Here is a 17,436-nt window from a genome sequence, read left to right on the forward strand (position 1 = left end):
AGTTGGCACCCCTGATCCTCTTAGAGTGCTTTTGCTGGGCTGGAATATGTCCTTGGACTTTCATAATGCTTCTTGCTTGCCTGTATGGAGGCAGAACCATAGCTAGGTGATCTTGCGCCCCTGGCAGAACCATCCAGATTGCTCCCCCTAGCCACAGACAAAATAGCTCTTCTTTCTGCCTCTCCTCCAACCCCCTTCCTTCCACCCATTCAATTCACTCTGACTTTTGCATGGCAGGAATTTAACCTGCTGCACAAATAAGAGCTGCAGTTGTTCTGCACACTTTTGTCTCTGGCTTCCTTCACACAAAAAGGCAACTGACCTAGAAGTAAAAAGTTGTGTCCATTTATTATGGCTGCTTATCAACCCTATGTACCACTTAGGTGGTACCTAACCTTTGAGGGACTGCTACCTTTTCATGTGTACTACTAACCTGAAGAATAACATAGAATAATGCCATCTTCTCAATTATTTTCATTCATGATCCATCTGTGATGAAATAGAGACACACTTTTAGCAGATGAGATGAGCAAACTCATTTGCACATGCAGAGACTTAAGTGCCGTATTTTTCACTCTACAAGACGCACCAGACTACAAGACGCACCTAGTTTTTGGAGGAGGAAAACAAGAAAAAAAATATTCTGAATCTCAGAAGCCAGAACAGCAAAAGGGATCGCTGTGCAGTGAAAGCAGCAAGCCCTCTTGCTGCTCTGGCTTCTGGGATAGCTGTGCAGCCTGCATTCGCTCCATAAGACGCACACACATTTTCCCTTACTTTTTAGGAGGGAAAAAGTGAGTCTTATAGAGCAAAAAATACGATAAGTCATAGCACCTTGTTACCTCAGACTAAAAGGATGAATGTATGATTCAAATATCACACCATTCAGCTTAAATTTAAGGAGTTAGTCTATACTGATTTCATTCCCCAATACTTTTATCAATCAACTGTCAAAAGACAGGAACAGAGGCGAATGTATGCATTATATTACATGGGGGGGGGGGGGAAATCAGATGTGGGACAAAACAGTAACTGACTTCAGAGTGTGACAATTTTCACATTAATGCTGTCCCAGCAGTTTAATTAAATTCAGTATGTTATTGTAAGCCCTCAGTTTCTGTCTATGACAATATATATTAAACATTTTATATGCAGGCAATATAATGTTGACTTATGAATGATTGCATTATTATTTTACCTTTTCCACCGAGAAGTAAATTAACCCCAGCAATTTTAGTACAATAAATAATAAATGTGTAGAGTTTAACTTGTTTTCAAGGGGGAACCTTCACTCACAACAGTTTATGTACAAGTCTGATTTATGCGCCGTGAACATTCAGGCACTTTTATTTGCTTTCATACCTTTTATAGCAAATTGCACAGTGCTTTGAAATACAAAGTGGAAACTAAAGCTTTTGTGTACCAAATGCTATGCAAGAGATTTAATAGACAACTTTTGCATAAATATGCAGCACTTCCTACAAAATCCTGGAAATCATTCTTTATTCAGATAAAACAACTACTGTCAACAACAGTGGGGAGTGTACTGTGTAAGTTTAATTATATTTATTGATTTTAAACAATAAAGAAGGCTAGCTGAATGTCTACCATAACTGCAAAGCTGCCTGGTATCCAGTTATGGAACAATTCACAAAAATGAAAGAAAGAAAGAAAGGGGGGGGGGGGAGATTGTCTGAAGACACCTCTTCTATATGCTCTTCTCTATGGAAAATGTGCCCCCTCACCCCTTCCCCAAGCCACTTCTGGCTCTCCTTGAATTTGACACCCTTTAATTAACACTTTTTTTGGTTGGCAGTGTATACTGTAGGTTGCTTGCGTGACTGGATTCCTACCCCTGCAGCGCTATTAGGCACCCCGTGGAGCACAAACAAAAAGCCCCAGAGAGCCCGACCCAACTATTTTCCTATGAATAGAACACCCTTTCTTTATCAGGATGAAAAGGAGATGCGAGTTCGCCTGGGCTGTGTATCTGGGGGAGGGGAAATGGAGGGCTGCTATACATAGATAAATAATTAGTGTGCACCTGTTTGAGGCAATATTTGCTAATATACTAAAGTGTGTGTGCATGTGTGTGTGGCGAAAAGGACTGACAGCAATAACGTTTTGAGTTGGCATACAGAATGCATACAAATGATAAATTCATAGCTACTGTTATGAATAACTGATCACAATGACCCTTCTTTTACATCTAAAAACACTTGCACTTTTCAAGAATAAATGGCAAATACCAAGGAAGTGGGGCAGTCAGTAACTACTTAGAATAAAATAAGAATGTGCAAGGGTATTTTCTGCTATAGACCAAGCTTAGTCCCTGCTGCCAACACCCTTTCTTAAAACTGCTGCCTCTATTTTACAGAGAAATAGAACCCCCCCCCCCCTTTTAGATGCTACATGAATGCATGGGGAGAATGGTGTTGCACATAAACTTCTCCACACATTTTAATAAGGTCTGAAAAGAGAACCTATGCGTATAATTGCACACAGGGCACATAGAGCTCGCTCCGTGTGACTAAAATGCCCAAACAAGCAGGGGTTCCAATCATGCAGAAAACCTTACAGTTGTATGTGCAAGGGGCTCTTTTTAGAAAGCTTGTCTACATGTAGGGAAAATGGAATCCTGAGGTAGCAGAGTGGATGGTACTGCTTCAGACTACTGATGGGAGATCACATTTTTTTAAACATTCCTCCATGTAAGCTAAAAAAGAATTAGTAGTACATCAGGAAGAAGGTTCTAGTCCAGACTTGCTCCCTGCTGTGCTTTAAGGAACTGTGTTCTGTAGGGGGGTTTTTTGCTTTTGTTTTTACATAAAGAAATTTTCACAGATATTATCTTTACCCTGTAGACTAAAGTAGCAGCAGCTTGCTCTCTTTTTTACTATATTTGTAGCTCTGCTAGAGTCAGACAGAGCCAGTGTCACATTTCAGGAGGAACTGAAGAGCTTACTGGGAGCAGCTGGGTGGGTGGTGGCACTTGTGAGAAAATCACTTACAATTTCTGGAGTTCAGAGGCCTTATTCATGCATGAACTATTTGTAGGATGAGTGGAGATGAGAGAGAGACAGTGGAAAAAATCAGACATTTTGTTTGTCTCAAGTTGAGAAAGAGCAATAAAACAAAATGGCTCAGCATTTATGGATGAAGTTAACTTAGGCAGAGAAGCTACAAACAGAAGGTGGCTAGATCACTAGACAAAGAGTGCCCTCATGTGGTTTAAAGTAACAAGTGTATCAAATGCAAACTCAAGAGAAGGAAAAGTATTTGCTTTTCTCTAACAATATATGGGTTCATGTCATCTTTAGGCATGGGACTAAAATTGCATGTGCTTTGCTCCTTCCCCTCTCCATCCTCCTGAGCTGCTGGGAGCTGAGTCTTGGTTTGCTTTAGTGTTACTTCTGGGTTCATGGTTTGTTTCCCCCCCAAAAAAAAACTTCAAAAAAGAAAAAATTCTATGTCTTGATGTTCATGTGCCAACCAAAATATGCACAAATAAACATGCACTCATTCAAAAATATAGCAGCACAATCCTATATAGGTTTTCTCAGAAGTAACTCCCACTGAGTTCAATGAGATCTTTGCATGCATGGAATTGCAGGCTAAACTTCCAAAGGCTCTGTGAAGGGAGCCAATACACCCTGATGAATGACAATGTTAGCAACTCTCACTAACAAAAAATTAACACAGCTTCTACAAAATAGGGACAAAATCGGGGACAGGGATTTACAAGTGACCATAAAAGAGGGACAGCATATGCCATAATTGTGGTAGAACTTCTAGCTTTCCAGGGTTGCAATGTCAAAAGCGGCTACTCTTACATCCTGGAGGGTTCAATATAGTTGAGCTGAAGCTTTCCTTTCCGCTCAATAGATTCTTTCTGCGGCAACTGGAGGTACGTTTTACAGTCAAGTTATTTCCTGCAGGAAAGCTATTTACTTTTTAAATAACAGCAAAGTGGCAGGCATCCATTATGAAAGGAATGGAATTTGTAGGGCATAAAAAGTGGCAAAATGAAAGGCTGCATTCTGGCTCCGCATCTGCTACTTGTACGATTACAAAAAGAATTTATGGTTCTGAGTTTTTTCCCTCCCTCAATGAATACTCAAACCCTAGAGGAGTGGCAACCTAGAAAAATGAAAACAGCTCCCTAGAAGCCACAGCCACTGGAATCTAGATGCCTTGAGGGTGGTTTTTGCTGGTCCACCCAGTTGATAACATAATAGCGCTGCCACACACTTCAGAATCAAGCCAGCAATCTCTTGTCAGCTGAGCTGTACAAATAACTTTGCTTCCTTTTACTGCTGTTTTAAGTAGCTAGAATAAGAAAGAATAATTAAAAACTACTACTTTAGCACTCATTGAAAAGTGAAAGATTAAAAGCTGCCTTGGCAGTCGACAAGTGCTGCTGAAAGACACAGCTGGGCCAGGTGGGTGTTTGGCAAGAGCATCTGGCCAAGCGAGCAGATCAGCAGGAGTTTCTGAGGGTGGGCTGTGACTTGCAGAAGAAAGAGCTGCTGTGAAGAGGATCAGTAAGCATTTCTTCCTACTCCACACTACAATATTGGATGTGATGGTCAGACAAACCAGCAAAGCGCACTGTACTGATAAGTTCAGGATCAGGAAAGAGAAGATCTCTGAAATGGTGAGGCCCAAATATGTCAAGTCATTGTTGCAAATCGATCTTGAGGATGCTTTCAGATGCCAAGATTACTGGCTGTAATACTCACGTTTGTTTTCCAAAGCAATACTTTTGAATGTAGTTAATGTGGATTGTAACTCAATATCGGGAAACATCTTTAAACTAACTTATATACAGTGGTACCTCGGGTTATATATGCTTCAGGTTACAGACTCCGCTAACCCAGAAATAGTACCTTGGGTTAAAAACTTTGTTTCAGGATGAGAACAGAAATCGTGCTCCGGCTAAAGTGGTGCTTCAGGTTAAGAACAGTTTCAGGTTAAGAAGGGACCTCCGGAACGAATTAAGTACTTAACCAGAGGTACCACTGTATTCTAGAAATGCTACTGTTACACTCAAATCACACTTTTTTGTTTTCCTTTGAGCAAATCCATATTACTGCCCATATAGGGGGTGACCATTTTAGGCACATCCAATTGACGCACGATCGCCGATATGCAGGTCCTTTTGGGCCCAGAAGAAGGCAGTATGGGGGTGGAATGGGGTGGGGCGTGCTTCTATGTGCTCCAGCAATGTGCACAGGGGCTGGGAACAGAACCCCTGTGCAAAATGGTCACCACCTGTACCTTTTAGTACCCGTTTTAAAATGATTCATTCACATAAAGACAGGCTTGCCATACATCAGGAAAAATCCAGACATGTCCTGGTTTTTGGGTGTAAAAATAGCGCCAGGAGACAATTTTGCCAAATTTGCAAAATGTCAGAGAAAACCCACAAAAAGCAGTGGAAACAGTTCCAAAAGCTTAAAATCACTATTTTGTGGGGGAATTTCTCCCCCAAAAGCTCAACAATTTAGGTGTTTTTCTTTGCAAGTGTCAGCAATTTTACTTTTTGAAATATGGCAACCCTACATAAATATTTAAAGATTAATTAAAATGTATTAGTTAACCTGGTTTTAAGAAGCACCCCCAGTTGTTTGCGAATGATTAGTTCCCCTACACATGCACACACACCAACATATCTCAAAGCTGGATACAAGTTCAGTTCAGTTCGGCTGAGAGAGCTGAGCAACTTGTCAGTGAGGGGAAGAATGCAAGAAATGAACCATGAGCCCTGTTGAAAATACCAGAGTGTTCTCACTGGAGCGGACAGGGAGCAAGGTGCTGGAAATAGCCAAACTGAGCAACTTGTCAGTGAGGGAAAAACAACTGCAAGGAAGAGGACTCTCAGAGGCAGGCAGGGACCAAATGAAGGGAGCAAATGAAGGACAGTCGAGTGGTCAAATGCTCCGGAAATGCGTATTACAGTGGTACCTTGGGTTACATACGCTTCAGGTTACATACGCTTCAGTTTACAGACCCCGCTAACCCAGAAATAGTGCTTCAGGATGAGAACAGAAATCGTGCTCCGGCGGCATGGCAGCAGCAGGAGGCCCCATTAGCTAAAGTGGTGCTTCAGGTTAAGAACAGTTTCAGGTTAAGTACGGACCTCCGGAACGAATTAAGTACTTAACCTGAGGTACCACTGTACAGAGTTTATCGGGGTAAAAGGTGGAAACTACAGACACTGTAGATTCTCTCCCCCCCCCCCAACTTCACAGACACCTTCAAACAAGATGTAGTTATAGCTATCACCACCCCAAATTTCCCTAGTACGATTGCTACATGTGACTTGCATGCAGGTCTGTTTGCCTGTTTTATTATTTTTGCTGCCACCAGAGATACTGCTGCTTCAGCCAAATTTGGTAGGTGGCTGAGGAGCCAGCCCTGCAGAGGTTCATAATTCCTGCATATAAGCTCACTTTCTCTGTGTGTGTCCATTTTCAGAAATGCCTCCAGTTATGGGACATGGTAGTAGAAGCTGGGCCATGCTGGAAGAAAGAGATCCTTACTCAATGCTGGCAGGATATGTTGCCACCAGCAATCTGCCTTTTTCGTTTGCTTGGAGAGAGAGGCAGCTTGTGAAGTTACTAATAGTAACTTCTGGCTGCTACTGAAAAGCAGTTGTGTGGAGGAAGATTCCCGTGCTTATCACAAGCTGTTCCTGGAGGAAGAACTGTGAGGGGAGAGACTCCATCAGGCAAGGCCTCCTTCCACCTGCCTTGCCCCACCCTCCAGTCTCTGCTTCTCATTTTGTATTGTATTATGTTGTGCACTGTGGTTTGCTGTTTTATTGATTGGAGTTTAGAAATTACTTATTGTAACTGTTGAGTGGATTTATGTTTAATTTTGAAATGCTGATATTTAATATTATTCTGTATTGTTTTAATGAATGTTGAATGTTATTTTATTTGCATATTGTATATTGTATTATGCATATTGTCTTATTTATATGATGTTAGCCGCTCTGAGCCTGGCTTTGGCTGGGGAGAGCGGGATACAATATATATATATATATATATATATATATATATATGCAGGTTTTGGTGTCCTCGGGTGTCTTCCCGTGTAAAAGTTGGGGTGTCTAGGCGACGTTTCGACGAGGTCTCACTCGTCATCTTCAGGCTGGTGCTTTCGGCTTCTTGTTACTGGAACAGAGCGGGATCTCAATGTTTGAGTTCCTATAAATACTGTAGAGGGGGTGTGGTGTCTAGCCTCCAATGTTCTGGGCAGGGAGGAAGTTCCCAGGCTAGTGTGCCTTTTCTTCTTTTGTTCCTTAATTACTTGAGAGATACCTTGAGTGATTTCTTGAGTGATATCCTGAGTACCACTTAGGTGGGTCATTAGGTGTGGATTAGTTGCTAAAGTCTTTGTGTCTTGACCTCTTGAACTTTGTGAAGAGTTTTCCTGAGAAGATGGCTGTATTGCACTTAGTTGTGCTTTGGCTTGGCTTCGTGTATAGGGGCGAGCTGTGGTTTTGTGGCTTGTGTCAGCCAGATCTGTGTAGGGATTGCAGGGGGGTGCAGCATCCGGAGGTGCCACCATGGATTGGCTACTGGATGGTGTCAGTAATTCATCTGTGGACGTCGCCTAGACACCCCAACTTTTACACGGGAAGACACCCGAGGACACCAAAACCTGCATTCCTGTACCCGTGAAAATCTACGAAAGCATATATATATATATATATATATATATTTGCTTTCGTAGATTTTCACGGGTACAGGAATGCAGGTTTTGGTGTCCTCGGGTGTCTTCCCGTGGGCCTAGACACCCCAACTTTTACACGGGAAGACACCCGAGGACACCAAAACCTGCATATATATATATATATATATATATACACAATTGGGAAGTGGTTGTTGAGGCAGGAGGCACCTCAGTCAGCGCCACCCAAGTACGTGATTGCTGACTGGTCAGCTGCCCATGCTGATGTCAGCAGCTCATATAGTTAAGGGTGCTGGGAACTGTAGCTCTGTGGAGGTCAACTACAGTTCCCAAGATACTTTGAGGAAAACTGGGTGCTTTACAAGTATGGTGTAATTCCTACCTATAAAACTGCTAATTACTTGTAATAAATATTCACTCTCTTTTTTATTTTAAGAACTGTATGAGCCACCTTTCTGTATGAGCCACCATGCCCACCTAAGCAGTTGTCTCTTCTTTAAATGGTTTGGGGCGCTGGCTTTTGCCATACATTTGCCTCTAGGCAATAGCTTGGGTCTCACCAGCACCAGTGCTTTGCAGTGGCCTGTGCCACCTTGTAAGCAAAGTTAATAAACTACAGTGGTACCTCTGGTTACGTACTTAATTTGTTCTGGAGGTCCGTTCTTAACCTGAAACCGTTCTTAACCTGAGGTACCACTTTAGCTAATGGGGCCTCCTGCTACCACCGTACCGCTGGTGCGCTATTTTTGTTCTCACCTGAGGTAAAGTTCTTAACCCAATGTACTACTTCCGGGTTAGTGGAGTCTGTAACCTGAAGTGTTTGTAACCTGAGGTACCACTGTAACAAAGCAGGAAAGGGCTGGTGCCCTGTGCAAAAGACCCAGAGTTCAGTCCCCCTTGGCCACCCCCTAATAACATCCCTGGTCCCACTGCCCTGTGGCCTATTGCAATCAAGGCCAGCTTCACAAGACTACAATTCCATCCATGTGTCAATTGCGGAGTGCACAGAATAAAACTAAAATCTTTAGAATAACAGAGTTCTGAATTTCTCCGAATTTTTTTTTTGCCCAGAGAATTAGGTAAAGGTAATGTAAATGACCCCTGGACGGCTAAGTCCAGTCAAAGGTGACTATGGGGTTGCGGCACTCATCTCGATTCAGGCCAAGGGAGCTACATTTGTCCACAGACAGCTTTCTGGGTCATGTGGCCAGCATGACTAAACCACTTCTGGTGCAACAGAGCACCGTGATGGAAGCCCAGAGTGCACGGAAACGCTGTTTACCTTCCCACCACCGCAGTACCTATTTATCTACTCGCACTGGTATGCTCTGAAACTGTTAGGTTGGCAGAAGCTGGGTCAGAGCCATGGGAGCTCACCCTGTTGTGCGGATTCCAACTTTCAACCTTCTGATTGGCAAGCCCCAGAGTCTCAGTGGTTTAGACCACAGTGCCACCTGCATCCCTTGCTCATGGAATTATTCATACATCGAAGTATGTCACCTGTACACCTTTATGACGGATGCAAAAATATCAGCCACTGGATAATTGCAGGACCATGAGGAAGGCCTCATCATAACTTTAAATATTTACTGTTTTAAAAAAATAAGATTTTAGTTCCATGGCATTTTTGTGTGGCTCTTTTCAGCTTTGCCTCTCCATTATCTTGCAGCTGTAGCTATTGACCGCAATCTAACGAAGCCACACTTCCCCTACCATAGTGACACCTGCTAAGATTGTCGGGTACATGAGTTGCATTATAACAACAGCTTTCCCTCCCTCTCTCCACAAGGCTGCAAAATGTTTGGCGCTTGCCATCAATATATTACACCAGCACAGCTGGCGTGCTCACAACAAGTAAAAATCCTACACATTGTCATTATAAACTCACCCTTCGGCACCAGATTAAGTCATCCAGAAGACAAAGAAGTGCTGAGTGGAATGTCAAGGAAGCCAATGAGGACAGAGATATAACTAAGTTGCTAAACAGATGGTACTTCCAGCAATAGTCTCTGCATGCACAGGCATTTTTTTCAGAGGAAGAATAAAGAGTTTCAGAAGTAGCATTTTCCAGAGGGCCTCTTTTCATGTTTCTTTTTATACACACACATCTTAAATTGTGTATACAAGAATGTTCAAGTGCTTTTATACTCCTCTGACACATATTTGAACGGTTGGTTGCTAGAGCTTTTCTGAATGCTTGTATCCTGTGATAGCATTACAGTGGTACCTCGGGTTAAGTACTTAATTCATTCCGGAGGTCTGTTCTTAACCTGAAACTGTTCTTAACCTGAAACACCACTTTAGCTAATGGGGCCTCCTGCTGCTGCCGCGCTGCCAAAACCCGATTTCTGTTCTTATCCTGAAGCCAAGTTCTTAACCTGAAGCACTATTTCTGGGTTAGCGGAGTGTGTAACCTGAAACGTATGTAACCTGAAGCATATGCAACCTGAGGTACCACTGTACAGGGGAACCTGATTAAGTCAACATCAAGCTACTACAACATCCTGCCCGGCTTTCTCTATTGAAAACAAACACTGAATATAGATGAATAATTCTAAGTCCTCAGTTTGGTGTATTAAAATTAAACCCTACCATTAAAAGGTTATTTGTCTGCAATAATTACCAGTAACTTTCCTCCCGGTTTCTCATCTGATTTCAGATTAAGAATACCTGACTGGTAAATTCTTTAATGGGCCAGCTCATGACTGCCATTGCCTATGTGGATCAGAGCAGACTTCAGACAATTTCACCTTGGAACAGATTTCTTCATCCAGCTCAGAATTCCTTATAAGGTCTATCAAATGATTTCCAAATTAGAAGGCTGCCAAGCCTTTGAGACACGTTTGTAACCCACAGCATAGTCTTATATGTGTTAGCAATGAAAAAGTTATAGACTACTTTTTGGATCCAAAACAGTGATGCCTGCCAAGCAGATTTTTTTAATCAGAATGATTTGGGTTGGGGAACTTTATAATCTTATGTCTTGATAATCTGCTTGGGAAACTGATACGATTTAATTTCTGTTTTGATTGGATTATCTGTTTGCTTTTTTGTGATGAATGTTATAATTACCAGCGGCTCAAACAATAGAAATCTGATTGAGTAACTGAATGTATTTATTATTAATATAATAATTAAATCTGCACCAGTAATACAAAGCATAACTAGAAATCTTCAGCCATCAGGTTAAGCATTTGTTTGGATGTGGTTAAATTTAGCTGCTTTAATTTATAGCCCATCTTAATAATGAATATGCATTTGAATTAAACACAGGTTCTCACTATCATATGGCTGATGCATTTAGCTAGAAACAGCTATGCCAGGGTGGCTCTCATGTTGGGGCTCACTAAAATAAGCCTCTTTTCCTCCCTTTGTAGTTGTGTTTTTCATCTCTTCTCCGCCTCCACTGTCCTATCTTCCACTAATTAATTTATCAGCATATTTTTAAATTTTTAAAATCCCTTTTTCATGCAAGTACTTATCAAAATGCAGAATTCCATTCTGAACAAGAGAAGGATGGAGCCTCTTCAGTGCAGATCCTTTAAAAAACAAAGAACTAGGCTTTTATTTCCTTCAGAACTTTTTGCATATGCAATATCCCTTCAATTTAATTGATCGAAATTAAAACTCACATAATTGACTAAGATTTCTTCAATCTGGTGACAGCCTAAAATACATTAACCACTCAAGTAATTAAAATCTATTTTCATTCACTGAATCTAATCATTGCTATTATAGAACAGCGATAAATATAAAAGCCACTAGATGGTGCTCAAGGATTCCTATTGCAGATATGTAAATATTAATGTACCAGCTGGAATATCCTGTTTCTTTGTGCTTTGCAACACAAAATGGAAACAAATCAAACACATGGTTATTCCATCTACTTTTCCTTGTAAGAGGATCATTCACAGTCCCTTTTCCATAGGAGTGTGTCCTGGACCATACAGCACTGTAGCCCATTTCTCTCTTTTTTGCTGTGATGCTTACCGTAGATGGGTTTTGCAGTTTAATATAGCCTATATTAGGTATAAAAGGTAAAGGGACCCCTGACCATTAGGTCCAGTCGTGGCCGACTTTGGGGTTGCGATGCTCATCTCGCTTTATTGGCCGAGGGAGCCGGTGTACAGCTACCGGGTCATGTGGCCAGCATGACTAAGCCGCTTCTGGCGAACCAGAGCAGCGCACGGAAACGCCGTTTACCTTCCCGCTGGAGCAGTACCTATTAATCTACTTGCACTTTGATGTGCTTTCGAACTGCTAGGTTGGCAGGAGCAGGGACCAAGCAATGGGAGCTCACCCCGTCGTGGGGATTCGAACTACTGATCTTCTGATCTGCAAGTCCTAGGCTCTGTGGTTTAACCCACAGCACCACAGGCGTCCCATATTAGGTATAGCTTTGTAATTTGAGTGGGGGGGGGACTACAATTCCTTACATCTGACAGTCATAAGCAGATGTAAGGATTGCCATCGTTTTTCATATTGTAGGTTAACAAATATACTGACAAAATGCCTTTTGTGTCATTCAACACGCCAGCAGAAAGCTCTCTGTCTGCACAACTGTTGTTTACTGGTGCTGTAAACAGGAGCTTGCTGGTACAAATTCATGTGGTACCCTATGAAAAGAAAGCTAGATATGAAGAGGTGATTCCACCCTAGGAATGTAGGGTCTCCCCAGCATCCTGATTAAATCCTAAGAATGTGTAAGGAGAGCCCTGCTGGGTTAGGCAAGGGCCCATCAAGTCCAGCATCCTCTTCTCACTGTGACCAGTGACATGCCTATGAGAATCCCACATGCAGGGCCTTCATGCAACAGCACTGTCCCTGCTTGTGCTTCCCAGGAACTGGAACTTGCCTGGCACCTTCATTACATCTCTTTAGGCACCAGGCAAAAACGTTTCTTCCTCTCTTCTCTTGCAGCTGCCTGGTTCCGTTTGCCTCCTTCTGGCTTCCTCTCAATAGTAAGCCAGGATTATGTGCCTGCTGAGCATGTTTAGCTCCAGGGGTGCCAACTTAAAATATTGGGAGGACCTAGGTCAACCCCGCCCCACATAATCTATCACATGACATGGCACACATACACTCTTTGACCTATCAACTTTGGGGTGGGGCCTCAAATATTTTAATGGGGGGCCAAGGGACCTCGACCCCTAGAAGTTGGCTCCTATACTTAGTCTTGGGGTGTTTAGGGGCATCTCACCAAAACTTTTTATTAAGGCTGTAAAAAGAGGTAGTTAAATATAGCCTAGTCCCTCTTGCTGAGAGAACAGATCTTTGCATGACTAGAGAAATGTCCAAGAAGGATGTTTCCAAAAGCAAAGCCTTCTATTTTGAAGGGCTGTCAGAGAACAGCCCTGATGTCCTCAATCTGAGAGCTTCTTTTGGTTTCTAAAGAAAGATGCATCTCACTGGAGTGGTGAATTGTGTCCCTGCTTAGTCCTCTGATCACAATCTGCTGAGCAACATCAAGGCTTCTATTCCTACTCTTTCTTATCTTTAAACCAGTAATTATTTCTAGAATTTCATCTACACATATAGATCATTATATGCAAATATCATTCAAACTGTTGTCCTCTTTTGCCGTGTGTGTGTGTCTGATATAGTCCCCATGTTTGCCAATGTATAACTGACCGCCCTATGGCCAAGTATACATGATGTTTGGCCACAGAAACACCTAGAGATATTTCTGGGAGGGGACATATTTTTCTTCCCCTTCTGTCTTAGCCGGAGGTGATGTCATCAAACCACATGTGAAACAAAATATGGGCAGTCTTGAAACCCGATCTGAAAGGGACACATAGGCCTGACTTGCTCTCTGTAAGAAACTAAAGCTATAGCATTGGTAGCCCCCTAGAAACCTAATGGGTAAGCAGGATCTGTTGGATTGTTGATGCTGTGAACTAGTTTTATGCTCAGCTTGTATATACATGTAATTTAAAGATTATATTGCAGAAATGCCCTTAGTCTCTAGTCACCTTCATTTCAAAGAAACCAAAGCCAAGGTACATCTTTGACCCCTGAAATCTTAGATATTTCAAAACGATATCCATATAAACTTACAGATATGGAAATATGCACTGATGTTTAATAAATCCTTCAGTCTTGTAGATAACAATTTTCTAATTAGACCCAGCGTCTTGCTGTATTAATAAATACAACACAAACAAATAAAATTCAGGTCTTCAAGTGAGCCATGTTTTATAAGCACAATAATGAGAGGAAAGTATAAAACAGGAAATAGCTAAATCCTGTCAGAGTATGTATTGAAAGTACAATTCCCACCACCCAGAGCTATGACACAGGGTAGGGAAAGCAATAATAGCCATTAAAAAGAGGCAATTGTAATCCTGAGGAGATTAAAGGAAGCCAAGCCAAGGCAGCTCTTTTGAAAGAGTACAAGCAATGCCAGGCAAGCCGATCTTTGTACTGCATGGAAAACAGAGCCATTGTCTCAAAATGCAGAGGCAAAGCCGTGCCATGCAAAAAGGAGAAACGTCAATTGATGCCCAAATACACCACATCTATAGCATTATCTTCAGTTTGCTGCCCTCCTCCCCCAATATATCTTGTTTTACACTGCTGCTTGAAGTCAACACAGAATTGTACCATATGGTTCATCTCGCCTTGTGGGTGTGGAAGGAGAAAACTTAAGGGATAGTAGCTCTTCACACCCAAATTGGCCATGCAGCTGAGGAATCTGGCTTACAGAGGTCAAAATCCAATAATTGTCATGAAACTCAGTATGGACCACCTCATCTTCCTTGCTGCCCCCAAATGCCTGGTAATATTCATCATAACACCCCCCCACCCCCACATATATAGTGCCACCTCTTGCATTCATTTTTATTGCTGATGTTTTCTGTGAAGACTATTCTTCTACACTCCAAATTCTGTACCAATTGATTACTGAGCTTTCATAGGACAGCTAAAAAAACAGTAGCATCAAATGGTAATTAACTGGCCAGTTGGTATAATTCAGGTTCTCACATCACTTTAACACACACCAAAACCTTATTTTGATTATTAGCTGAGTATTAGGTTGCCCAGTAGGCATGTTAGACCTTTGGCTAATGGTATGGGTAGAACTCCTACCATTACAGTCTCAACTACTCTGACTTGCTGCTGTGAGCGACATATCAGAATGCCATAGTACTCTCCCTTTTAGCATCTAGACAGCATCAATGTGCACTCTCGTCATAAAACAGAAAGCAAAAGCAACTAGGAAAAGGTTCAACAGAAAAGCTCAGTAAACGTTCTCCTCCAGGAGCATAAAGCCAACAAATCTAATGCACAAATTAAAGCAAGTGTGGCACAGAATCGGCCCATCCTAAGAAATCACAAAATCACAGATTAAACAGTCAGCAGGGATCCTGCCTTCAAGACACTAGATGTCAGTGATGTCTGCAGTTTTGCAGGCATAACTGGGATGTCTACATCCTGGAAAGAACATACTAGTTATGAGGAAATCCCTTTTGTGGCAAACTTTTGTTTTAGGTTCCACGTGTTTGGGCAGCAGGAAGATCTTCTTGACTACTAGTTTAGGCTGATCACCACTGATTAAGCCTACCAGCTCATCTTAGGCATCTTAATTCAGAATTTTCCAAGTTATATTGATAGGGTTATAACAAAAGGAAAGAGGAAGCCCACAACTTACATGGGAGTTATGGTATGTTCCAGGGATTGCACCCAAAGCCAAAATCATGTATAGTCAAAACACATCGGTTCAATTGAGGGTGGGATTGCCAAAATCATTCCCCCCCATGCCATCCCCTCCCCACCTGCTTTTATTTGTATTTTTGTCATGTGTGTAAAGCTGTATACGCACAAGTTAAATGTGCATAACTTGCAGACTTATTGTACTATGTGTATATGTGTAAGCCCTGAACCCCAGTGTACTCTGAGGTAAAACCCGAAAGTGCACACAATCCCAAGGGCAACAGAGGGTCAAAAAGTTCAATGATCAAATACAGGTTCAGGTCCAATGCAATGAGAAAGGTTCAAAGTGAAACTGTAAGGCCAGGTTACCGTCTCTGAAGAAGACCCAGGGTTGGAATCCTAGGGTGAGCCCTGAAAGCACTGTCCAGTGGCATTTCCGAAACAGCCAAGCCATAGCCCATCAACAATGAAGGTTGGGGAGGCACAAAGTCTCTGCCTTCCTTCTCTTTTGTTCCTCCCAATCTTACTTGATGCACCTGAGCTTGCTCCAGCTGAGTAGCTGTGTCTCTCATCTTAACAAAGCATGTGATCCTCACCTGCCCTGAGCTTCATCAAGCTGAGTGTTCACAAAACTCCTCCCACAACTAACAAGTCCTACGATCTTCACCTGAGCAACTAGTAAGCTGGCTGTGTTCTCTTGCCTGCCTTAGTCTCTTAAAGTACATCTCCCACTGTTCCTGGAGATGAGGACCCTTCTGGTTCTTGTGATGTGTCCACTTCCCCTGTCTCCTGTGAGCTGCCCCTTTGATGTCCTCTGATGTCCCTTGAGTACTTCCTAAGTCCCCAATCTCCCCTTCCCCATCTTCAGCTTGCCCTGGTGTGCACCAGTTGTGCTTACATCATTCACTGGGATCCCCTTCCCCTTCTTCGGTGTCCTGCCAGTTCATGACAGTGTATATCGGAACTTGGACTTCTCTGAGTAATATTAGAGAGGAAGCATGGGCTCTCCTGCACAAACATGACCTCCCTGCATTTTGTGGTGTGGTACCCCAAAACTAAAAAAAAATAAAATCTGAATAAAAAGTATTTATTAGTGAAAATAGCATACAAGATTACATTAGGGAACGTTGCTTGCAGATATATGCATATTCAGTAAAACTGCATACAAAAATGTGTATAAGAAGAATATGCACTAGTATGCAGACATATTTTTTTTAGAATTGCTGTAGAAATGTGGTGAACTGAACTTCAAGACCAGAAAAATGAGAAACTAAAATTTAAAGATTTAACTGTACCCACTCCAGAAGGAATACGATCAATGATTTCACACAGACTCCCTGGTTTATACTGTTATGAGGTTGGGGGAGGGGCATCATTCTGGATAATACCCTAAAGACCTCCTATATTTGTGGGTGTAGAACAAATAGGGGGAAGCATACCAAGCCAGTTCTTTTGTTAAGGTAATGGCTTTGGCTGGCTAGCTAAGTACCGCGATTTATCATAACCAAAGAAGTTGCTCTGTGCTACAGAACAAATGGGTGGGCCTCTCCCCACCCCCACCTGGCTGGTACATAGGAGAACAATAGCTAGAGTTGTGTGTGTAAGGGAAAAAGCTGGAATGCTGGAAGCTGCAGACGGAGGGACAGGTTGTTATGTGCTGGACATTGGAGGTCCCCTGGAAATTTAAAGGCGAAGCCAAGACCTATGGGGGTGTTAATGCTGTGACCCCTCCATCCTATGCTCAGGTTATATGTGCGGAAATAAAACCATATATCTAATAGATACCAGAGTTTCCACTGAAACTGAACCCTGGGAAAGGAGGTACCTCTGGAGACTCTTGCTGCTCAGAGATTGGGTTGGCATATAACAAAATATGGGGACAGTGACTCCTTGTGATGCTTCACCCTAACTGTATAGAACCTCAGAGATGTACTAAGAATGAGGTCGGAACAGTAAAAGGTGATTCAGGTGGATCTAGAGGAGTGTGACCGGTGTGGTCACATGGGGTGAAGAGCTTCAGGGGGAGCCACAACTGTGACATCCAATGGGAGGTGGGTGGGGTGGGGTGCGAGATTTTAG

At 42.4% G+C, this 17,436-nt stretch overlaps 1 protein-coding gene across 1 annotated transcript in view; it reads right to left on the bottom strand.

The window, feature by feature from the left end:
- The window catches only part of CDCA7L (cell division cycle associated 7 like), a 67,840-nt gene extending 58,038 nt beyond the window's left edge, over positions 1 to 9,802 (bottom strand). The window contains exon 1 of the mRNA XM_083705299.1: positions 9,590 to 9,802. Coding sequence (XP_083561425.1) covers positions 9,590 to 9,787 — 198 coding nt within the window. The 5' untranslated portion in view covers positions 9,788 to 9,802. The remainder of the gene's footprint in view (positions 1 to 9,589) is intronic.
- Between the last annotated feature and the right edge of the window lie 7,634 nt (positions 9,803 to 17,436).

Source organism: Podarcis gaigeae, assembly GCF_964106915.1.
Source record: "Podarcis gaigeae genome assembly, chromosome: 12".
Classification (NCBI taxonomy): Eukaryota; Metazoa; Chordata; class Lepidosauria; order Squamata; family Lacertidae; genus Podarcis; species Podarcis gaigeae.